At 34.0% G+C, this 26,498-nt stretch overlaps 1 protein-coding gene and 1 pseudogene across 3 annotated transcripts; one reads left to right on the top strand and one right to left on the bottom strand.

Moving 5' to 3' along the window:
- Positions 1 to 278: 278 nt before the first annotated feature.
- Positions 279 to 7,915, top strand: LOC138317184 (uncharacterized). 3 transcript variants are annotated; one of them, XM_069258740.1, is made up of 8 exons: positions 279 to 376; positions 779 to 877; positions 4,009 to 4,102; positions 4,540 to 4,616; positions 5,481 to 5,606; positions 5,762 to 5,852; positions 6,512 to 6,693; positions 7,658 to 7,915. In XM_069258740.1, the coding sequence occupies exons 2-8, from the start codon at positions 824 to 826 to the stop codon at positions 7,841 to 7,843; spliced, it is 810 nt and encodes a 269-aa protein (XP_069114841.1). In that variant the 5' UTR covers positions 279 to 376; positions 779 to 823; the 3' UTR covers positions 7,844 to 7,915. The 3 variants fall into 3 exon arrangements, with proteins under 3 accessions (XP_069114841.1, XP_069114855.1, XP_069114848.1); XM_069258754.1 differs by lacking the exon at positions 279 to 376 and adding an exon at positions 475 to 610; XM_069258747.1 differs by lacking the exon at positions 279 to 376 and adding an exon at positions 477 to 620.
- Positions 7,916 to 12,306: 4,391 nt separating this feature from the next.
- Positions 12,307 to 17,128, bottom strand: LOC138322682 (NFX1-type zinc finger-containing protein 1-like; annotated as a pseudogene).
- Between the last annotated feature and the right edge of the window lie 9,370 nt (positions 17,129 to 26,498).

Raw genomic sequence — 26,498 nt, 5'->3', positions numbered from 1 at the left:
GTACAAAATAAACCTTATTTTTTTTAAAAAATGCGATTTAAAAAAGATATTTTAACGATGCATTATTGGGGTATTCTTATTAAAGAAAGTCACGGAATTACATTTGTCCGTTAGTTAAAATTTTTACTTTGATTTAGGGGAGATTATTAAAACATAATTCATATACTAAATGGTGTCGATCGAGGTAATTAATCGCAGTTGTAAAGGACAAATTTTACATTTCATTATCAAAATACTGTACCCCGTACTGTACCTCTTATATATTATATTCGGAACCTCTTGGATGTGAGCGCGAGTCTATTTTAAGAATCACAACAATAATATAACGACAAGTAGCTGCCACGACGAAGAAATGTGTTACTCCAACTTGTAGCAGGTATTTACTTATGAATCGATCTTTACGTCGTGCATTTGACCCTTTATGCGTCTTCTGTCATGTGTGCTGTAAAGTACCAGATATATTGTGGACAAACTGTTAGCTTTAGTGTAAAGATAAGAGGATGGTTAGGATATAGGACACGCTGATGTCGGGTTTATACGATAGCGTCCTTTACTACTGTAGTACGGTGTATTTTACTTTAATATTCAAAAACCTGTTCCACAAGGCAAGGTAACCTTAAGTACGTACTGCTTATGTAAAAAATAAAGACATTCAAAGCTATACTTACGCCAAGTATGATTATCACGTAATGATTTGTTTTTGTATAACAATGAGAAGTAAACAATGCTTTTAATAGGACTGATCAGCATTTTCTTCTTCTTTCTATTCTATGGACAGACTGAAAGGATTTAGTGTGCTTGACTTTTAAAGGAGACTAGAACAATGGCGGAAAAGACAAGCAATCTGTTCCAGATAGTACAAGACGGATTCACCGATGTAAGTATTTAAATCAAATAAACATCCAGTGTAATTATGATGTAGTGTTTTCAATTCTACACTGTATGGAGTATGGTCAGCTTAGTTAATGTTCAGATAATTCATAGTATTGGTAATTTAATACTGTTCTGCTTAAATCTGCTTAATTTTAAAACATTAATTATCAATGTTTTTTAATGAGTAATAATATGTAAGGTTCATTCGTTTTGTAGTAAGATTCAGAAATTGATTTCATTGTGTCTAAGAGTTATAAAAACGCTGCGGCTCTGGGATCGGGGCTTGTTAACTTGATTTATACGGGAGTGTTTCCCTATGACTTGTAGTTTATATGTAGGACTTAGTAGTTAGCTTTTCGAGGAATTAGACAGAATCGGCTAGGATTTTAGGACGTGTACTTCAGATTCTTCGAGTTTCTTATAAGTTCGTATCGTATATACCACTTTAATTGATTTTTGTCTGGTTTAAAAACAAAAGTAACGAATGGTGTCAGGAGTGGTGCGTTCTGTGTATCAGAAGATGGATTCTTCTGAACACACAACGCAAAAATGGTTACAAATACACCATAATATTCAAAAGCATACTGTTTTCAACCTCTGGATTTCAACAAACAAGTTTTACATGTTTGATATATTGTAGTTTAAATGTTTCACTTAATATCTGATAGCAATGTCATAAATTCATGGTCACGGTATCCTTTACATGGCATGAATATGTAACTGCATGCATCCAGACAGAATTAAAACCTCCGGAAAAAGTATAGATTTTTTTATTTTTTTTTAAATTTCGCTGCATCCTTCAAAGAATGTTTAATAACGAATAACTGAACAATTTGAAATTACTTGGTTTGATTCATATTTCACAATTTGTTTAGTATTTCACGGTGAGCTGCCTTTAAAGCTGACCTATATACATGAAGCTACCACCAACATATTGACATCTGTACGTCTTATCAACTGACAGTTCATATAAGGACGATCTTACTTTTAAACAATGGCGACAATATCTAAGGGCGACCTCCATAGTAAAAAAATTCAATTTTGTAACGAGCATTTTCAATGGCTTAAATATGAATGTATCGCTTACGGAGGGAAACATTACTTTGCCGTTTGTAATATCCCTTCATCTGATTTGCTGGTAAACGTCGAAAATGATTTCACTGTTCCTAAATGAATTTGGGAATTTTAAAGAGATTTTGACGTATAGTAAATTGAATTCTGTGGATTAATTTGAATACAAATTAAAGTGATATACCACAAAGAGCGCATTATCATCCTAAACTGCATTACATAATTACATAATTTAGGATCTACAAGTATCTAAATAAGGAATCTAAGTAAAGACGTTTTGAATTCCCCAAAGACTAAATATTCAGTCAGTGCATCCGGAGTGGAGCTACAGTCTCTAGAATATTAAAAAAAATCACCAAAATTTGGCTTGGTCATTTTTGTCTGATTCTAGAGGTTTAAACTAGGGGGTGATAATCTAGTAAAGAACTCTGCTGAGAAAGTCTTATCAGCAACTTAGGGTCTGGTGGCCAGTCTAATACTTTCCAAGCAAAGCTGGATTAAAAACACACTAATTCCCGATCTCTCTGAAAAGTAGGTCAACTGGACAACCGCATACAGAAGTTGTCTAGAGTTTAGGCTATTTTTGTACATAGAATCCCCTTTACACTAATACAATTCCTTATTGGTTACGGCTACTTAGCCAAGTGTCCTCTAGACCCAAACAAAACGGAACCGACTAATTTAACATTTTTTATTGGGATACAATCTAGACAATATGAAACTAATCCTAATTACCAAAAAAAAACTTTTTTCTACGTTCTTAAATAAATAACATCATGTCAAATACATATATTTTGTGTTCAAATTTAACTTCATTTATTTCTTATAAATACCAAAATAACATGCATAGCGACCAATACATACATGTGCCTGTGTGTCAATGAGTACACATCATGCTGTTACTTATAAATATACACAATTTCATGTTTGATAAACTTATTTATATTTTGCTCGTGGCTAAACATATTTGTCTGTATACAGATTTCATTTCATAGCTAAAGTTCTTAGTATCACTCCTTTTGTTAACATCCCTTCAGGGGTCAGGTTTGAATGAACTTTCGAATTAGCCAATCAAATTATTGCTTCCAGAAACAGTTTGAAAGTATGTAGTTTTCAAATGGAATAGAATGTGACTACTTATGGGATGTTGACATATCCGCTATTAAACGGAGTGACAGATCTACATATTAATCAGATTGAACTTAAGAGGTCAGCCGCCATCTTGAAAACACATTTTGAAATTCTTCTCAAGTTCTACCGGTGCGATTAGGCTGGAACTTGCATGAAATGATCCTGACATGGTCCCGACAAAGTATTGTTACATCTCTAGTTGATCACAAATCGAAGATGGTACCATGACACTATATCTAATTAATTTCCTATATGTTAAGGCCCTTGGCCCTCTTGTTTGAAATAAAATCTGTTGAAAGAAATTCAAAATGATCCTGACATGGTCCTGACAAAGTGACACCATATATAATTAATTTTACTATTGCCAAGGTAGTCCGATGACCGTTAAGGCCCTTTGGGCCTCTTGTTTATCATTAATTTATTAAAAACCATAAGGTTTGATGAATAAAGCTGTAAAAACCATTCAAATGGCTTTAGATGACTTATAAACGTTAGTTATAACACAGAAATTTTGTACTGAAAAAAATGTTGTTTATGCCTTAAATATGTTTAAATGAAAACATACCTGAAGAGGTCACTTTATAATTACTAAAAACAATGTAAAAATGTGTAATGAAATTGTAGACCACAATTTGGCTTCATGGTCTCACCGTATGTACTCATTTCACTTCACTATTGATGTAAATAAATAATTTTTGGCAGTACTGCCAAAAATCTTTTTCAGCTCTTATTTGCACATGTAAAATTAATACCTATGCATTGAAAGCACTGTAATTTTCAAAAAGTTGGTAATTTTTGGTGATGAATAACATATTAAAAGCTCATCTTGATTCGTGAGTATGAAAAATACGGCACATATAACTTTAACCAATATAAAAATGTATGATATTTAAATGTTCTTTCTAAATAGTATTATTTTTCTTTTGAGTATAGGGATCACATTATGATAAATACAGACCCGATTACACACCGGAAACGACATCAGAAATTTTGCGAATGTTAACCGCCGAAAGCGTATCTAATACAGGTGGGTAAGATTGAAAATAGCCTGTTCTATATGTTATATATATTTATAATTCAATGCTGCTCGTTACGATGGTCTTCAATATTTATGCTATAAACTAATAACGCAGAAGATAACGTGAACGTTTGTTACGTTGCCTCTGATTGATTGATAACTAATGTTATAAAGCATCGATCATGAGTGTTTGGCAGTCCATTTGAATGGTTTTCGCGACTTTATTCATCAAACCTGAAGGCACTGGATAACTATGGCACCTATGATTTTAATATTAACTGTTTATGTTTATTTAGAGTCATTTTGAACTTTGTGTTTTATATACTCAAAAAAATCAAAGTAATGCTGAAATAGTTTTAGTTTCTATACTTACTATTGTATTACTTATTTATTAATATTTGATTGTCATGACGATGAAGTAGAGGAAATCATTCGTTCTGTTTCAGATGGAGAATGCGACATTCTTGAACTAGGAGCAGGGACTGGTAAATTAACAAGACACTTATACAAAGCATTACCAACTGTAAGGACGATAATTACTGTCCAGTCAATCTAAAAATTAGTATTTGGTATTCATAAAAAACCCAACTATCATCGTATAGAATATAATACACACTGAATTTATAAATTTAAGGATATTTTGCTTGCTTAACTACATTCATGTGTAACAGATTAATGCATCAGATAGTACAAAAGCAAGAATTAAGAGTGATTAAACACCATTGTTTTTGTTATAAATTATAACAATATTCATAATTTATTCATCTAATATGGCCATCGTTTTAACAGAGAAAATGTAGCATTGCTCAAGACCATGTAACATTCAAAGTTGGGACCTTAGTGCCAGCCTTCCAAAATGCAAACCATTGACACAATACTTATTCATTCCATAACAACATCGTGTAACAATAATACAACATTTCACTCACTCATTCTTTCATTATATCTTTCTATTTATTGATCATGAAGAAAGAAATATATATCGAGATATTCCTTGTTTCTGCATGGATAACAGGTATATTTCATCGCGTGGGATGGAAAGCACGAATAAAAAACATCAAAGTTTCCACCTCTTGAGATAAGATATATGACATATATTTTCACCATAAAACCTTATATTTACCAGATTAAAAATCTACTTTTATACAAAAATAAAAAACCTTTGAATATACACTATAAGGCAGTTAGATGTGTTTTGTACTTGATTAGTACCATCTAGATGTTTAAAACCGCGTCGATGAAGAGCAAATCTGTTTTAAATGGTATCAAGTACAACAGTTCAATGTAAATGTAATTACATATAGGTTAAAATGCCTAACCAATATGCACAAACTTCTCGAATTTACTTATTTCCTCGGGCTAAAATTGTATGAACTTTAACCAATAGAATTTGAAGTTTGTGGCTAGTGAACCAATGGTCGATTTCCTGACAACATTACGTGACCGATGTCCAGGGGTTTCCACTATCCAGTGCACGGCAGACTCCTTACCGTTTCCCGACAACTCTGTACAGGTAACATATATTATAGATAAACTAAACTGTTGATCAGGTCGTGATTTTTCCAAATTACAACCGTTTTCATATTCATCATGTTTGTTGATTAACAATGAATGCAGATCTTGGTTACTAATGTTTTCGGTTCTTCATATTTATTTTCTAATTTACAGGGAATCGTGGCAGCTCAATGCTTCCATTGGTTTGCAAATGAGGCGTCTATGCGTGAGATCACCAGGGTTTTGAGGCCTAATGGAAGCTTAAGTAAGTTTTATACAAACTAGGTGGCAGATTCCGTCGTATATCGGAAAAATGCATCCATGACAGGTACCAAAAGAATATATATTTTCACACTACATTGGAAGCCAAAAGTACGATTCATAAATAACATTTCCAGCAACATATCTATCAAACTGCAAATATGTTCCATTGTTATTAAAACATGCATGCTATTTCTTGCGATAGTAACAAGTTGTCTATCGTAATGATTAATGAAACAAACAGTCTGTCTATGTATGGTCACGATTATAGAAATCCGACATAAATCTCATCTTCATATATCAGATATGCCGATTTTCCTATCTTTGTATTACTTAAAATACATGTATTACATCGTCACGTGGAGGTCGGTATTTAGCACATGCAGTCGTTATTTCAATTTTGTCAGAAACACCGAGTTAGTATTTCTAATGTTTGACGTCACAACCGTGTTAATAAACTCACATTGCCCAACTGTTGAGTTCTTCACGGAGCTGTCGTGAAACCATTGTTGAAATTACCATCAACATAAATTTAACACACTGCGACATACTATTCTACAAGGCGATAATGATGCATCAAATTGACCTCAACAAAGATAAAAAAAATTGATAAGTTTCCGAAGGCAAAATGTTTATTCTGTTATTTAATTTCCTTCTCACTAGTTCTGGTATGGAACATTCAAGATATCCGCGTTGACTGGGTAAATGCTCTGACCGAAAAGGTCCTTAGCTATTACGCAGACGACGAACCGCAATATATAAGATTTTGGTGGAAAAAAGCTATAGACGATTTCAAGGGACTTCGACTCAAAACAAGGAAAGAATTAGACTTCCCTGCTTCTGAGGTAAAGGTCATAGTATTACAACAGTGGTCAATTTAATGCAGACATGATGTAAATATTAATTAGTCTATTATAGAATAACAATATGTAATCAATTATTTGATTAATGTAATCATTTATTTAATTAAATGAAATAAATTATTCTGGATGACTTAGCCGAGTAAATTTAATTATTATTTTACATATGTTTTGATAATTAGATTTAATTCCAATGTGGACAACACTATAACACATCAATTTACATGGCATTGAAGACAAGTAAACAAAACATTCGTATAGTTAATATATTGTTAAACCTCTAGATATGGTATACCATATTTTATAGATACACACATATTCACTAGGCATTGTATAAAGACGATGGATTACAGAAGGCAGATAATAGGATGGCATTATATTTACTTCATATCAAGTAGTATATAAATATCAATCATGGACCTTTGTTGAGGTCCATATCATGTTTTATCGCCCGAATAGAATAAATTCTGTAAGGGCGATATAACGTCATATGGACCTCAACAAAGATCCTTAATGTTAATATTACATATGTCGTTTCTTCAAAAAATGCCAAAAGCAATATCTTATGTGCATATTAATTAGAACAAAGGCGTTGGTCAAAGAACAGAATGAAGAGTTTATTCAATGAAGTTCACAAGGGAATTTTGACTCGGTGTTAGTAAAATGGAAACACCGAATCAATATGCTATATGTAATTGAACGTCACGTGACCATGTAGTAGCCACTGAAAATAGTTAAAAATCTAAGCATATCTAATATAGACAAAAACGTAGGTGCTTCCGTTGCAATAATTTGCTGTTTTTCTATTCTATGGCTAGTTATATTTACAGTTCTTTGCCTAGGTGACTGGTCTATTGAAACAGTACATGCTAAAGAAGGAAACAGCATAAATATAATTATAAATCAATGTTTTATGAGTTACAAACAGAACGATGTCATATATTTTCAGTACACTACGGAGGACATAAAGACTTTCTATTCGACACTATCTGCATTTAGCCGGATGACGGAGGACGACCAAAAACAAGCCTTAGAAGAGTTAATTATGATTGTGAAAAACCATCCTGCAACAATCGGCAAAACTACAGTAGCATATCCGCGAATAGTCGACCTCTTTCAATACGTCAAACAGTGACAGTATTTACGCTAAAGCGTGATAAATACATGTATACAGTCAAACATCAATTATACGGAAAATATGTATGTGTCATTTTGTTTTTTTTATTTATCTCGTTATAACAAGATGACGTATCTCCTTAGGACAAGATAGTTATCTCGTTATAACTAGATGACGTATCTCCTTAGGACAAGATAGTTATCTCGTTATAACTAGATGACGTATCACCTTAGGACAAGATAGTTATCTCGTTATAACTAGATGACGTATCTCCTTAGGACAAGATAGTTATCGCGTTATAACTAGATGACGTATCACCTTAGGACAAGATAGTTATCTCGTTATAACTAGATGACGTATCACCTTAGGACAAGATAGTTATCTCGTTATAACTAGATGACGTATCACCTTAGGACAAGATAGTTATCTCGTTATAACTAGATGACGTATCACCTTAGGAGAAGATAGTTATCTCGTTATAACTAGATGACGTATCACCTTAGGAGAAGATAGTTATCTCGTTATAACTAGATGACGTATCACCTTAGGAGAAGATAGTTATCTCGTTATAACTAGATGACGTATCACCTTAGGAGAAGATAGTTATCTCGTTATAACTAGATGACGTATCACCTTAGGAGAAGATAGTTATCTCGTTATAACTAGATGACGTATCACCTTAGGAGAAGATAGTTATCTCGTTATAACTTGATGACGTATCACCTTAGGAGAAGATAGTTATCTCGTTATAACTAGATGACGTATCACCTTAGGAGAAGATAGTTATCTCGTTATAACTAGATGACGTATCACCTTAGGAGAAGATAGTTATCTCGTTATAACTAGATGACGTATCACCTTAGGAGAAGATAGTTATCTCTCATTATAATGCACAAATGTTAATATATAAAATGCATTTTATAAAAAAAACAAACAGTTATGTACAGCACATTTAAAAAATACCAGTAAATACGCACTAATGCTGATTATAAACATTTTATCTAACACCAGCTTTACACACGCTAATATCAGTAAAATACGCACTAATTCAGGTTAAATACAATTATATAGAATACGAGTTATATACACACTAACGCCAGTAATGCAGGCTAAATGTGAAAATAAAAGACTTTGACTATGCCGAAGCAAACGACCAGAAATACATAGATCTACATTTTTGTATCTTCGGTGTGATATCCATTTATAGTATCAACGAATTACAGTTGTATGTTGTATTTTATATAAATTGTTATCTTAGTTGTTCACTTACTTCAGTTCAATACACGAGCTTTTTCTTCCGTTGAAGTGTTAGAGCTCTAAAATACTGTGCAATTAACACTGTAAATTCAGAAACGTTTTAATTGAGAAAAATTAATACCATACATGCATGTCCTAGTAGTGCCAAGGCTATTGATAGAGGTTAAATTCGTTTATCAAAAGTCTAATTGCTTTTCAACAGTAATTATAGAGTGAGTTATGATAATATCCCTATCACCATCAACGCAATTATTCTGAATGACTATCACCATCAATGTAAGAAAGTTAACACGAAATACATTTGTAAGAACTGCAATATTTTTGTTTGTTAATGTGAAAATGACAATATTGTTTATGCAACAGTGATGATTTTCATTTACAACAAGAGGCCCAAAGGGCGTTAACAGTCATCTGACCATTAATATAATATAGAGTAGAACTGATATACACAGTTAGTTGCACGTTTTAAGATTTTAGCCTTTTTGACCCCTGTAACCTTGAATGAAGGTCAAGGTCTTTCATTTGAAAAAAACTTATTAGCAATTCATCCCAGCATGCTACAGGCTTCAGGTTTATATACCGCTTATTTCTTCATAAGAAGTCTTTTAAAGATTTAAGCCTATTTGACCTCTGTGACCTTGAATTAAGATTTCCAGGCCCCTTAGTTATCCACAATAGGTCTTTTAAATATTTTACCTTTTTGACCCCTGTTACCTCGAATGAAGGTCAACTTCATTTATTTGAACAAACTTGGTAGCCCTCATCCCGGCATGTTACAGGCCCAATATCAGTATCAATTGTTTAGCTTTTTTGACCCATGCGACCTTAAGTATTAAAGGCAAGGTCATTTAAAGATTTAAGCCTTTTTGGTCAGAACACATAAGCGGATAGCCTATCGTGTCGAGAGGATAATGCAGTTAGTGTAATTAAAGTTTAGCACAAAAGTGTAGCGCTAAAATATAAGATATATGAACAGCTAGAAATAAAACATATAAATATTTATTTTGGGTTATACTCAATGTGATTGGTTAATCTTAAAAAAACAATCTACTGTCTTAATTCAGTGTTAAAGAAATTCTTTCATGAAGGTGAAATAAATGAGTATTCTATTTACATACAGAATAAACCATTTCTTGATAAACGTACCTCTCACTTAATAAGACAGGTGGCCTAATAATAGATAAGCTGTTCTATTGGTGGGAAATTGTTATCTATGGATTCCACTAAAGTACAGAACCCGTCATGTAACAACATTATCAAACATCATCAAAGCAGTGTCTTCTGTTGGAATCCTTACAATTTCACGGTATCAAGTAATCCTGGTTCTAATGAACTTATTTCCTCCAAACAAGAGTAAAAGTAGTTCCTGTCATAAATATTTTCGCATCCATACAAAAGGCATATCATTTACGCAGACAAACGATTTCTTTGCAGCATATTCCTGATGATACAAGTCTTCAGTGATATTACCAATTTTGGAACAAAGGACATAACTTCCTTGATTTCCTGGATCGACAGGATGCCGTGTTCTCTACGGAGACGTTCCCTAATGAGAGAATGAATATTGACACATCTCCATTCATACTGGGTAATATAGCATTTTGCCGCCTCCAAAATGCACCGCAATAATTCAAAAAGTTCCGTCTGAAGCTCAATACATCTTGAATGGCATTGCTCACTATACATCTGTAACATATACCGTACTTTGGTCAAGATCGTTCTGTAACGTTGGTGAAATGTCTCTCCTGCCATCCAAGAAATTCGGTGGTAAGCCTCTTCTTCTTTTGCATTCAATTGTAGATCAAATCTTACTCTTTGCGCATTACGGACATACATGAGGTACCACCGGTCCTTGATTTCGCTCCGACAGTTTGGGCATATAGGCCTAGCGACACACTGATAACAGCGATGCTTCAAATATGTGTCTAGCGCAACAGTGTCAAAAATGCAATTACATGCACATAGTCTGATATTTCGTGGATTTGCGATTTGAGCTATTTTTCTCTGTAGCCCTCCATTCACCTTTTCGCTTGAGCACTTACAACACCAATGAGCGCCATTGTGACCACACATTAAAAGTGCACAAAGATGCCCACATCGAAGTTCTGCACGACAGCGGCAATTGCATTGCAGCCTATTGCACGGTTCCCAATATCTGTATCTACAAGCATGGTGCTGACATTTTAATAGACGTCTATTACATTGACGGTTCCAGCGTGCGGAGACACAGCTTACCATTATTGTGTGACCACAGAGTAAGGTTATCGATTCATTTTCTGTATATTTTCTATGAAAATGTCCGGCAAAACACGAATGACAAGATCCTTTACACATATGGCCACACTCTAATATTGCGTTACATTTCACATTACATCTGTCGATACAGACAGGGTTATTCCGAGTATGACATGTTGTCTGTATTACATGCCCACAATCTGCGTTTACCGTCACAGGTACTTTACACTCATCATGTATACTGCACGGTCTACCACATAGTTTCTGACAGCGATGCCGACACTGAAGTATGGTTTCACATTGTTTCGTACAAGGGAAATGGTCTGGATTTTCGTGACAAGGAACAGTCACTGCATGACCACAGTTGGGTAGCGTCTTCAGTACTTTAATTTGACAATGCGCACAACCGTCAAGGCACTCGAAACACCTTGATTGGCATTTGTGTCCTTCAGGACATAGCCGTCCGCACACAGATAAACACAGCCTTCGATCGTGGTTCGGGTCATCTGAATGGCATTTTAGAGGACAGTTATGCCCACATACAAGTCTTGCGGAACATTTAATGGAGCAACCGCCGTTAGCAGCCTTTTGAAAATCAATTGCGACTGAAACGTGAGTTCTTTTTTGAGGGTGGTTTTTGCAGCAAAGTGTAAGCGATGGACCCATAAATCCTTTTTATTCTGCTTTGTCAAGTATTTTCCTCCAAACCTCATTATTTTCCCGCAATAGTGTGCAATTCCCTATATTTACACTTGTTAGGCTTGTTCACTAAACGCAAGTACTAGCCGATTTTGTTTACCATAACTGCATGGTAACATTGAACTTTGAACTTGCGTATGAAAATGTTCTATGCAACGTAAAGGGGCTACTTTTTTAAAAGAAACACATGGCTTTGTTTACATTTTGACGTAACATTACGTGTATATTGCTGTTTTTCATAGAATTTGGGGAAAATGTAAACAATACACCCTCTGACAGAGCCAGGTCAGTTATAAACATATTCTCTTGTCTTTGTTCTTTGAGAATTTAATCATGTGTATTATAAATCATGCACCGCTAGTAATCCACGTGTTGACAGTCACACGTCACCACAAATACAATGCATCCATCGAACACAAGTGAAGTTGTTCCATCTATAGATGGCGATCGATATAAGCGTAGATTATATAATCACATGGCTTCGAAGGATGTAATATCGTCAAGTCAGACGGCAATCTCAAACAAATTTAGCTACTTGAACATCGGTGTTTTGACAACTTCGGAAAACTCCAGTGTGTAAGCATGCGTTAGCCTCGCCTCGCTGAACAATAACGGTCACCGAGTTCACACATGTGGCCGAGTACAAATACTTTATGTTATTACGCTATATATAAAATTTTTAGCAAAAGTGAATACCTATTTAAAGTTCTGAAATGATTAAATAAAATTATCTCTGAAATTTACTTTGTTTGTCATGTTTATTTTACACTAAAATATTGATTTTTTTTCGTCGCGGATGAATAATTATATCTTACGTGAAGAGTCATCATTTGCTGTTCAATTGAGTAAGCTCCTCCAACTTTTGACCGACTTTTATTGAATAATTACGTCACTTTCAAATGACGATTTTATTGCATAAAACATAAATAAAAAGTCGTGTGAGTGTAAATATAGGGATTGGATTTCGTTTTTAAGTTAACCATGCTTGTATGAAGCAATTACTCTAAGAATATATTAAATATTGGGGGCGCTAACGCGCCCCATAGAATATATTCTTAGAGGAATTGCTCCATACAAGCATGGTTAACATAAAAACGAAATCCAATCCCTATATAACGTATAGACCAGCTTTGGCTCTAGATAAAGCCACACATGTTCTATTTGGTTCTCCTAAAAAGCCGATGCTTTCTTCAAAGTTACTTCTAACAAGCGACAACAAGATGATGTTGCTTTCTTCTCCTTGGAAATTGTCTACGGTTGTCACAACTGCACGTTCAACCTCCTCGTCGTGATATCGACCAATCCTTGGATTGGAGTCATTTTTGCTGACATTATTTTGGGGTTTTGTGTCGGTTGTGTATTCTGGTTTGTTCGTAAAAAACACTTCCGTATTTTCGATGGCTGTGATAGCATCTTTTAAAAGTTTCTCCTGTTGTTTGTACGTTGTAAGTACAGTGATGTCCCTACTACCGTATCCTTGAAGACGCAAGTAACGGTATAGCTGAGAAATGAATTCAACTTCGTGTTTATTTTGACGACTTTTGGAATAATGTTGTACATCTGTACTCTCCTGATCCTTGTGAGTTAAGAAATACACATTATGTTGCATTCCATTGACGTCAGGAATCTCCAAAACACTTGTGTGGTTTTGTAACTCAGGGTATATGGTTGGCGTCAACAAATCTGCAATTTCAGGTCTCATCCTGTGCTGGAACCGTAACTGTTGAAATGGAAGTCCAGCTGTGACAAGACGCTCAAAGACGGACACATTCAATCCATATCGCATGGCGGTTTTGTAGTCATTGTAGCTTGGCCTGAGCTGTTGGTGGTCCCCAATCATCACTAGGTGCTGAAGAGAAGGAACCAAACAGGCCAGCACGTGATGGTCAGGTACCTCGGCGGCTTCCTCAATCACCATAATCTTTGGTTAGATCCTACGAAGAATATCATTGTCATTCGCAGCTCGTGTTGTTGTCATAGCTATAATTTTTGCCTGTTCTAATATTTCGGTGTCTTCAAAATGTTGGCATTCTTTGAGTCTCCTAAAAGCGTTCTTGAACACGTTTTTCGTGACAGTCATGTGCTTTTGCAAGGCTTGGAGGATTATGTTAATCCAACGTTTATAAAGCCGCCACCGGTCATTAACAGTCAGATCCCAGACATCTACAATTTTACTTTCTTCTGTTTTCGACATCTCTGAAGTCTGTATGATAAGACGGTTAATTTTCTGTAGAATATCTTTCTTTTGACTTGGTCCAATTCCAGACCAGTATTTCACATTTTGTTTGTCATTTGTTTCAGTTAATAAAGGTTTTAAAAATTATCATCCATCGTAACTGGAGTATCTTGATCGAACCTCGCTTCCCTACCTTGATTGCTGTATTCATCTCTGTTTATTTGCCGTTGGACAAAATCATTGTTAAAAATGCCGAACCACCGGCAAAGATATGTTCCATCACTTGGTAACGACAGTAGTTTTAGGCTTCTGAGGGAGCGGAAGAGGTGCTCTGGAATAGCACCATTACTCTGCAGGAATTTTTCATGGATAAGTGACATTTGATATACTCTCACAGCATTTGCAATCTTGTTGTGTCTTTTAGCTGCGCTAAATACTTTTGAACGTGCAGAATTCATATTTTCTTTGTGTCTTTTCTATGATGCACAAGATTATATTTGTCTATACGTTCGGTCCTCGACTGCGAGCCAACTCTAACAATATCTGAAGTTGAGGCATTATCCAATATAGGCATAACGAGAACACCCTGAATGAACTGGTCCAGAACATGATTTGTATAGCTTAGCAGAACGATTGGTCCGATGTCATTTTTGTTCCAGAGAGCTTCATTATTTAGGAAAAGTTCCAACATCTTCAAAGCGATGATCGTTTTCCCCGTACCTGGGGGTCCCTGAATCATGATCTACTGGTGATTTTAAACAATCGGATCCCTCACAAGACGTTTGGCGTTTACTCGACTGACTTAGTATCAAATTGATTGGATAATCTGTTCAAACATTTCTAAAACGTCTTTTCGCTGAAAAAACTTTTCTTTACTCAAAGCGTAGAAGACTCTTCTAACGCAATGTCTGTAAGGTGATTGGCAGATATTGTGAAGAATAGTTATAACTTCATGTTGTCTTTGATCATTGTCAATTACATTTTTCATTTTCACAGTCAATTTATCTTGATTGATTCCATAAAACAAAGCAGCATCTACATTTTGTTCACTGTCGGTCCTCTTGCTTCTTTCGTTCCTTTTCCGCCGTCCAACTATTTTCCGCTTCTCACTTTCGAAGTTTTTCGTTACAATTCGGCTATATCGACATTGGTGTTTTTCAATTTTTCTTCTCGAATCAAATTTTGTGTCCTCTTTTCTGACTATGCTTCTACTTTTTCTTTTTGTTGCTATCTTTTGACTTTTCCGTTTTCGATTTCTTTTAGATCTCCTTCTTGATGCATTATTGAACGAACTTGTTTCGTTACTTTTCATTTTGAAAGACGTTTGGCTATTATGAGGTTCGGATATCTTTGGTTTCTTCACATCTACCACAGATGTGCCATCTCCAAGGGAGGAATGTCTTTTCCGTTTCTGTTTATCCATTTTTTATTTACGATTCTGTTACACCTAATGCTCCTTATCTCACACCATTGCATTTCTTAACCCCCTGGAACGATATAGAAATAACTTGGATATAAAGTTAATCTAATGAGATAATGATAGTATTACACATATAGAGGTGTCCGTATAACTATCGGGGGTAAACTGCACATTTGATACCAAATTCCTGAAGCGCGATAGCAAATAAATGGAGATATCCATTAAGTATCCACACGACAAATAATGAGGGAACTAACTCTACAGGGAACAACCAACTACATGAAAAAACAAGATTGAGACCACCAGGATAGAATATTATCCCGGCCGCAGATTGGCTGGCTAATTATGAATTTCCAATATAAAAATGTTTTCTGTCAAGTAATTATTCCTAAATATTTCCATTTGCTCGGGACTGACGCTATATAACCTTACCAACCAAAAGGGGAATTTATGAGATCATAATTCTCCTATAATTCCCGTTGGTGTAGTGATATGTATAACATGTATTGTAACGTCGTTCTGAGCGACGTCGTAATGACGTAATGACGCAATGCGCAATTTGTGTGTGTACTTGCGTACTACTGGAATGAAAAACCCCTATTGTTCTATGTTATTCGCAACAATATTTGTAGTTATGATTTTAAAATGTTGAATATCATAAAGATGGAACATATTGATTAAAATGTTGGAAGTGTACTGATGATTTTATTTTTTTACCCATGGACTAATTTTTTACCGCGAATGACGTCGGGAGTTCTCATGACGTCGGAGGTACTTATGACGTCACAAGAAGAGGCTCCATTGACGGGGGCAGCGGGGAATTTGATTTGGTAATAGCGATTACATTGTATATTACAGGTTGGCTTAAAAATGATACAAACCAGAAATATAAGCATTAAATTGCCTTCTTGGGGGATTTATGATCCTATAATTCTCCCAGGGTTGCAGACAAATTAATCATTACGCGCTAAACGCGCGTTATTCAATTTGTCTGCAATCCTGGGAGAAATATAGGACCATAAATCTCCCAAGAAGGCAATTTAATGCTTAAATAACCATAATATAAATTTGGAAATTCAGATCGAGATTTAGGTTTAAAATACCAATTTTGATAATGAACAGGTAAAAACATTAGAATTTCAAGATTTTTTAGTGCAAAATGCGCCTGATTTCAACATGGCTACCGTGGTTGGATATTGAGTTGAAGGACTCAAACATTTTATCATCTATTGTTTATGAGAACATAGACTTTAATTATAGAACACAATAGCTAACTAATACTCCTTTGTTTTAATAAAACATTACAAAACTTTAACAAACTTCAAAACTGTGGTCTATGTAAAATTATTTAGCTGGTTGTTCTATATACAGCAATTCTTACCTTTCAGGGATATATATAGCCAGGTGTCAGTTTCAAAGAGATACCATCCTATCGTCGATGCAATCAGAACAAATCATCGAATAGGCCTGATTATTGTCAGCTCTGAACCTAGTAAAAAATCAAAATAAATGTTAGTCATTGTTGTTAGTATATGTATCTACAGTGACTGATTTGTGTCATTTCGTCTCTTACTGCCGTTGAACCCTATCTTTGAACGCCGAAAGTGTAATACAATTAAGTACTCCGCGGCGTTGAGAATCAAAACGTTTTCGCATTGGATGGTTCGTTTACAAGGTGGGCGGGGCCAAATATGACTTGAAGGGCACGTGGATTTGTGTGTATGTATCAGCGAGGATCGATGATATGTCAACATAAACAATTATAATATTCTAAGATTATTCAAATTGTCGTTTGGGTTATTTTCTTTATTAATTAGTACCCGGCTTAGTTTTCATTTCCAACAATATGAATTCGGGAAGGTCAGGAAACTCATGGTCTATACACAAATAAATGTAGAAATCTTCATCTTACATCTCTGGTATTTTTGGTAAACTTTGTCTATTATACTGAAATGTGAACATTCATTATTTGAAAAACTAACAGAGCTGAGGTATGTGACCTTATGAGTACTTACATATGTATGTGTAATATTTTAAAGACGCTCCATCGCCGACAGTGCATACACGATACTTTACATTTGAACAATAATTGGTGTTAATTGTATATATATATATACATGTTTAATTAACACAAAAATTAATATGAAATAATTTATTTTGCTTTTGATGCATTCGCAATCAGTACTTCATTCCATATAAGGCATAGTGCCGCAGATTTTTTTCATGATGCAACTTAATATTTCAAATATTTTTGTCGCGAAGTAAAATAAGAAGCTTAAACTTTTCAATGGTGGTAATGATGTAAAGTAAGTTACTTTTGTAACTGAAGAAAAATACTTATGCGTCTGGTCCTGTTTTCGATAGCTAAAATGACATTTGTCAGCGGTGGGGCATCTAAAGCCCAAAAGGGTGAATTCCACATTCACTTATGTTTCTTGCATATTTTTCTAGTATTTGCTGGTGGCGGGGCCAATGTCGCTTTAAAATTTCTCTTCGTCAATTATACACGAGTTACCTCCCATTGGGCATGCACAATCGATCAACCCAGAATTCAACCTTGTTGGAAATGTGTTTGATGGTCTTTCATATATAGATAAAACTCATAATTCTGATAAAAGATCGAACATTTGTCTAACTCGCTATAATATATAGTGACTAATATTACAAATACTAATATAATGAACCTGGCAAATTCTTGATATCACTGATACTAGCTATGATTAGGAGTACATAAAAAAGTCACCATAGAGTTTGATTTTTAATGTGTTTTTTTTTAATGAATGTAAAATGTACAGGGGATTTATAAACTTAACTCTGTAATGCTCGTTTGTTTTCTGTAATTCACGTTTCTTCAGCAGGCGATGAAACTACTTTTTGTAGTCTAATCTAATCAGTTGTTGATTAATCCTATCCGTGTACGATTTCTGTAACTTCGGGTTAATCAATTCCGGGAATTACTTGTAGGTCAATATGAAACCATATGAACCAGGAAAAATTTTGATTTCCGGAAATATCTGAATTGGACATTAAGTTTAAGCTGTATTGAGGCTACTGGCATTTTATCATCTCCATTCAAGTATGATTTCTTTGTTGAAAACATGTACATGTATCGAACTGAAACTAAACGAGTAAATGTATTTATCCTAACAATGAAAAGCATATATAATATTTGAAAAAGCAATGAACCGTATATAAAGCAGAACAAATAAACCCATTCTAATACACAATTGTAATCTATACATTCAAATAATGTACAAGTAATAAGTCATTTTTGTTCGCCGTCCTTTACATTTCCGAAACAAAAAATAAAAGTTTCTCTAAAACAACGATAGACAATATATATTGATGGCCAAATGAAAGTTTTCCTGTGTAAGCTATGGAAATGGTGAAGATTCATTTCGGTGTTTTGTCGGCAGTGATAGTCAACTAACCCACGGTAATTAGGATGACAGCGGGAAACATAATACGACCCGCGTTATGAAAATTAATATTTCATTTATTATAATTAAATTGTTCAGAAGATGATGATACTTGCATTATTAACGTTTATTTAATAAGTTTGGCGACAATACAAAATTATCGATCACGTCTTACATTCCCATTTTTTTAAAAATCAGAAGCCGTTTCGGAAAAGTATGGGCCTTTAAAAAATAAAACTGCGTTCGGTGCTTATAATTTTTACTTTCGGTTTCGATTTCTCGGGTGTGTCTGTCGATTTCTGTTTTCAGAAAAACACGAGCAAGGTCACATCGTAATCCGGGTCAGAACAAATATTTCCCTATCCTCACCTTCCATTGATATTCGTATTGATCTAAGAGGTGTATATGCGTAGTCACACAATGTTGATTGTTTAAACACGCTTCGTGATCACACTGGTTCTAGTACTGAGGTGTGTTCTTTGTGTCTCACTAAAACATATCGAGTTATCTACATGGCAATAGCGGTGACAAAAAGGTTATCGTGTGTAAATATCAACAAATGGCAGCTACCTGGCTCGTGTTTTTTAAATGACATGTTCTTGTACATAATCTCATATATCATAGGTTAGAGCATGTTAATCAACATCGAACCAGTTATCTGTGCTTTTATGAAGTGGTAAATAGCATATACAGTATCACTCAGTGTATTCCACCAATGTAGAGTAGATGATTTTATTACGTAAAGCAAGGGGTTTAAATTACGCATTATAGGTAGTAAAAGGTTGGGTCAATTTATCGTGCATATTATAAATAGTTTTCTACGCTTCCTTGTTTCTAGTCAGACCTTTTAAAATATGAATTTTCAATATGAGTATACTATAAAAAGACCGGTAGTACGGTCATTAATCTTTTCTAACTTTTTTTATTTAATGATACATAATAATATAATGACAAATGAAATAAGTTAAACGTTTTTTTTTAGATTTTTAAATTTTCGGAAAAAAACCCACACAAGTTTTAATAAGGGAATACATTATAATACATTATATTGATATGTACCTTTCCAATTTAAATTTTATTTTACGCCCAAATAATGCGATGCGTGTATTTTCCTACTAAATTCCAACTGTATGTGGTCTTAAATATCAATAGAATTTGAAATAAATATAACTCCCATTTCATCCGGATTAGAGACCAGCCAAGGTTTAGACCATTATTTTTATTTAATGTAATTACTATATAATCTGCTGCTTTTAAAAGTCACAGAGGCGTGTCGTTTGCAAGCAGTCGAGAGGCCCATTCGAATATTATCCGCATAACCTGATCAGAAATAGTACGAGACAAGTAATGAACTTGTTGAACTCCGGCGTACAGCTCAGTTGACGAATTAGTGTTTTTGAATACCTTTTGAAATCGATCTGATAAATAGTTTTCTTACAAGGAAGATACCACATTTACAATCCCATATAATTTTAATTTTGTTTGTTAATCTTTGTTCCATTTTTCGAATGCTTTCGAAATATCGCTAAATACTACACATGAATTTTTCTTCGTGTGCAGTACATATTGTGGTAATACATATTTACAAGTAGATAAACTACAGAATGACTTACCATAGGCACGAGACCCGACTGGTGATTGTAAAGGAAATGCAAACATTATATACAGCAATGTACATTGTACAGATTCTTCTAAATTAATCTTTCAAGATAGCGAGACATGCTTGTAGTTAGAAAAAGAGTGTCCATCACCGTAAGTAAACCCCAGTTTTTTAAGACATGTTACAAGACATGTAACACAGAATGTCTAGTAAAAGCAGTGTTTTAGCATGTGGTGACCATCCCTGCTCGAGGCCTTAACAGGATTCAGTATACAATACTATAGGACCCTTTCATATGCTTGTATGAAGGATATTCTACCCGAGGGTCACAAAATGTTGTAAACCCCAAGGCTTGCCGAGGGTTTTGCAATATTTTGTGATCCCGAGCGAAGAATATCCCTATTTTTCATATCCACTTATGAAAGAGTATTTTGCTTTCACAACTCGACGTTTTATTGCAATTTTACAACTATAATGTCCCGCCATTTTGAAATAAATTCGAAGAAATCCACGACTGAAAGTCAATTTTTCATGAAAAATTACGTGATATTTTCAACAAAAGATCCCTTTGTTTGCATTTTTTTTTAGTAAAAACAGTCAAGTTTGTGAAAAAAATGTTCCAATTTTACCGAGGAAATAGAAACTTTGTTGACGCCGTGACGTCACGAGGCTTTATTGCATGGGTAGCCATATACATATATGCTATACAGCCTCAGGCGGCATAAGTGTATTGCCCTAGACCATCCAGTATTACACCCGTAGGTATGAAAGAAATATGTGTATTGGCCTATCATGTATCTCAGAATTATTGTGATTGATCACATTTGCTTTTCAACTCAACAATAGGTTTGACAGTTATTTTCATCTACTTTTGTTATGCTGCAAAATGATTTTGGAATAATTCGACTTAAAAAATGAATCCACTAATAAATTTATTAATAATGCTTTTAATCATTAGAGATTGACTGAGACAAATCAGTTTTCCTAAGATTTAATTATGATCTAATATCTTATAAACAGAAATGCCATGTCATTTTCAAAAAAAAACCAAATGATACGTTTTGAACTTCATTGTGTTAAATAAATTTATTTCCATCAACTTGGTTGACCTTGTGATTTATATAAGCGGTTTATGGAATTGTCAACAAACATGATTAATCATTAGCTATTTAATATGACAAAAATTACCAAATTATGTCAATTTGTTTTCAATTATCCTGACTTCAAAATTCATATTCATGAGGTTTTCAGTTTGTCACAGCTGAATTTACATGTACATTGTAAGTGAGAAGTATGAGATCACATGCTGAGCACTTGTTTTCCCAGAAACTCCCATTTCATCTTACAATCTTACATAAAGGCCCCTCATGTCTTACTGTAAAATAAAGTGTAATCTAAACGTTTGCTTTCAGTAAGTTAAACATTACTGTAAACGTCTATGTGTCGGCTCTATATGTCAAAACGTCGGGGTTGAGATACTCAGGTTAAACACACCCTTGCAATTTCTTTAAATATTTGGATGAAAAATTGATATGAAATTCACATACTTTTCTGAAAACAAAATTCGTTAACACTCTGGCATCTTTTTTTGTCTTACTCATTGTCACTCCCCCTCAAGTATAATTTCTCCTCGAAAGTTCAGTATTACTAAGATCTATAACTATATGGTAATGTTTGCTCCCCTTCCAGATTCCGGTATACTTCTTAACGATACGTGTTTTATGACCAATGCCGCGGTGGCCGAGTGGTTAAGATGTCCCGACATATTACCACAAGCCCTCCACCTCTGGGATGCGGGTTCGAATCCCATGTGGGGCAGTTGCCAGGTACTGACCGCTGACCGGTGGTTTTTCTCAGGGTACTCTGGCTTTCCTCCACCAACAAACCTGACACGTCCTTACATGACCCTGGCTGTTAAATAGGACGTAAAACTAAACAAACCAAATTTCATGACCAAATACTGGAACTCTATTCGGTTATTTTTTTCGTTTTCCTACGGCTACTCAGTAGTTAACGTTATTGTGGCTTTGTCTTAAAACAGCTCGTGGCTTACATGACACTTGTCTCTTCTTTCGTTATCCCTATATTTTACCCAGATGGTTTCAATTCTAAGGTATTATCACATGTTACATCTAGTGATATTTGTATAGGCCCTACTAATATGCAGCTTAACAGAAGTTGATCAAAGGTGGGACACATCATGACTAACCTTATGTATCATTGCTGACTAATAATTCGCTTTGTAACTTGTAATATTTCACAATTTATTTAATGATTTATTTTCTTATTCATTCATAAAGGATTACATTGTATTTGTACTTTTTGTGTTCATAATCAATCATGCTAACCTTGTTCAATTTTTTCTCTTCCCTCTTTCTATTTCTCTTCCTAATCCCAAATAAAATTATATGCACGTGGTGATGTAGATATACATTATATTAGATTAGTCCTGCTCTTTCGATGTATAAATTAACGAGACAAATACAACAAAATAATCAAAGTTTCTCTCTTTTATTTTTGATACAATATCTGATTATGAAATACATCTGTAATGAATCTGTATTTCTAAAAGACAATCTTACCTTCATAAAAACATTACAGCAATGATTAACATACTTGTATTAAAGTTATATATGGATATGCTATTTCTATGCAAAAATGTTGAAATATTATTTTTTCTTCAGTAATATATTGAAAATCATATGGTTTGATGATGTGAACATCATGCAGGCAAACATTTATGATGCCTTATAAAGGTTAGTTACAACACAAAATTTATGTACTTTAAAACTCTTGTTTTTATGCCTTCTGCTTGTTTTCATGAAACATACCTCAGACATCACTGAACAATTACTAATAACACAGTAAAATGTGAATTGAAATGGAAAGCCACCACTTGGCTTCATGGTCTGACCTATGTAGCCATTTCATTGAACTGCATATACACTGCAGTACTACCAAAATTCATTTTAAGCTTTTATTTTTACTTGTGAATGTGAGTCAGTGACTTAAGATTTTTGATCTAATAATTAATTTCATATAATATTAAAGATGACCACCGCTCATGAATGGAATTTTTTTTCTATCAAAACATGAACAGCGACTAAGTATTTTTCTTCAGTTAAAAAACTTACTTTCTTTACAAAATTATCACCATTATAAGGCTTCTTATTCTACAATATCTACTTCAAGATAAAAATATTAAATATAATTGTTGAGTGCCGTTTATGCTCTGTTGGCGGTTGATCATCTATTAATTATTCAATTTTGCTTGTTACGAGCATTTTCATTGGCTTAAAAATTTACTTTATCAGCCCATAAAGGAAAAAATGGCGTCGCCGTATGTGACGTTGCTACTGATTGGCTGAGATGACGGCGTAATGATTTCATAGACAAAAGAGTCCCAAAATGAATTTTGAATATTGAAGGGCTTATCTTTAGTAAATTGAATTATAAGGATTAATTTGAATAGGTTTTTTTATGTTATGGAGATATAACACAAAAATCTGAGTGTACTCTCATCATAAACCGCTTCGCGGTTTATTTAGAGTACACTCAGATTTTTGTGTTATATCTCCATAACATAAAAAAACTATTCAAGTTAATCCTTAAATAGATCATAGTTATAAGTTATTCAGTATACAACAAATATTATAGTTATAAGTTTATACATTATACAAACTCTATAAATAGATCATAGTTATAAGTTTATACAGTATACAGCATCTGTAAATAGATCATAGCTATTAGTTTATACATTATACAAACTCTATAAATAGATCAAAGTTATAAGTTCATACAGTATACAACATCTATAAATAGATCTTCAAACTCATACGTTGATGAGATTTAAAAAATAATTGATAATTCATATTATCACAAATTACATCATCAAACAATAATAATTTTCACAATATGACGACCATTCACAAGGCCGTGAATAATGCAAATACACATCATAATAATACTATAACCATAGATCACAAACGTGATGCCATCACAACTCGACTACCATAATTCATATGCAGTCATTTAAAAATGCAAATACATGTCAAAATATAAGACTCCTTCATATTTGGAGAGGAAGGTCAGATAGGTATGTTCTACTCAAGGGTCACAAATATATACATTATACATATATTACAAACGTTTATGATGCCATAACTGATATTTTACATTTAAAGTTGATAAATATTAAGAAAATAAAAAACATATTGATGATAAATAGGAAACATATTTTCATAATATACACAAGTCCTATAGTGACGTTTTAAAGAGGTATGGTCACTTCCCGCTTGCCACGACCTATACGTGTAAGACGGATACAGTCCCCCCAAAAATACACTACAGGTAAAATGTCACGTGACATATCATGGATCTCTTAGGACAAAAATAGAATGTCATATTATATATCAATGACCGCATATCAAAGATATGGCAGTAGTATTATGGAAAAATGAAAGTGCGTTTTTTACAACTTACCCCTGTTTCCCTACGTGGACATTATTTACAAATGACGTTGGATATTAAAGGGACAATTCGGTCTAAGACTACATTAAAACTTGCACGTATTTCGGAAACAAACCAGTTCTGATGGAAATTAGATTAGTTGGTTTTACTGTGATATGCCAGAAAAGCCCACTGTAGTCAATTGTATGTGAAATGTTCAATCGCCTTTACACATAGCCTTGTATGCCGGACCCTGACCCTTGCCTGTGTAATAAAGAGTATTTGTCGAGAACTACTCAAAACGCTCTGACAGTTGTGTTAACATTATAAGATGCATGATCTGGTCTACAAATAATTTCATCAACTCCTCAGTGGTTATGTATTGCATTTGTTTAACGTGCGTGACTTTGACTCGGGTAAGGGTACAAAGAAAAAAAAATAAAAATAAAATAAACAGTGTCATGGTAACGAGTCGAAACATGAATTAAACATTCCGATTATATTATGGAGACTCAAAAGTATGGGCTATGCAGGGATAATACTTCAAGCTGTATTTTATCACACTGAATGAAACGAGCCATTGTAATCTGATGCGTTCTATGACAAAAAGTAAATTTCAATCATTGAAAACCCAGACCAAAAGTCACAAGTCGCATTATACATGAGATCACTTTTATGTTACATGTAAAGCAAATGTTTTCAGAGATATCATAGTTTGATGGTTTTTTTATATTGAAAATAGCCGCCGTTAAGTCTAAACGGGTCGACATGCGTCATACCTATTTAAAAAAAAATTCGGAACAAAGATAAAATGCCAAAAGAAAGAATGCGATACGGTATGTTGTTGCGAAACAGTAAACACCAAACTAAAATGATTTCACTTCAAATAGCACACAATGCACATAAGATCATTAAATTAAAAACCATGACCAAAGATTAAAAACAAGATGAATGATGTTTCAGTGTACCGTAGATAGAAAAGCATGTATTTAATATATGATGATACATCTAGATTTAAAATTAGAGAGATAATTGCATAACCTATATTGTTTCTTACATATCCATGTAGAGTATAGGATTGGATGTTTCATGTAACATTCTATAGATAGATACTCATACAACATACATCAAACAAATAAATGGGCTATACGTCATCAGAATAACAGGTAGAGTAATACCAGATCCAAACAAATAAGTGGGCTATACCTAATCACAATAATAGATAGAGTAATACCAGATCCAAACAAATAAGTGGGCTATACCTAATCACAATAATAGATAGAGTAATACCAGATCCAAACAAATAAGTGGGCTATACCTAATCACAATAATAGATAGAGTAATACCAGATCCAAACAAATAAGATGGCTATACCTCATCACAATAATAGATAGAGTAATACCAGATCCAAACAAATA

Source organism: Argopecten irradians, chromosome 1, assembly GCF_041381155.1.
Source record: "Argopecten irradians isolate NY chromosome 1, Ai_NY, whole genome shotgun sequence".
Classification (NCBI taxonomy): domain Eukaryota; kingdom Metazoa; phylum Mollusca; class Bivalvia; order Pectinida; family Pectinidae; genus Argopecten; species Argopecten irradians.
This window is presented reverse-complemented; position numbering and strand designations above follow the sequence as displayed.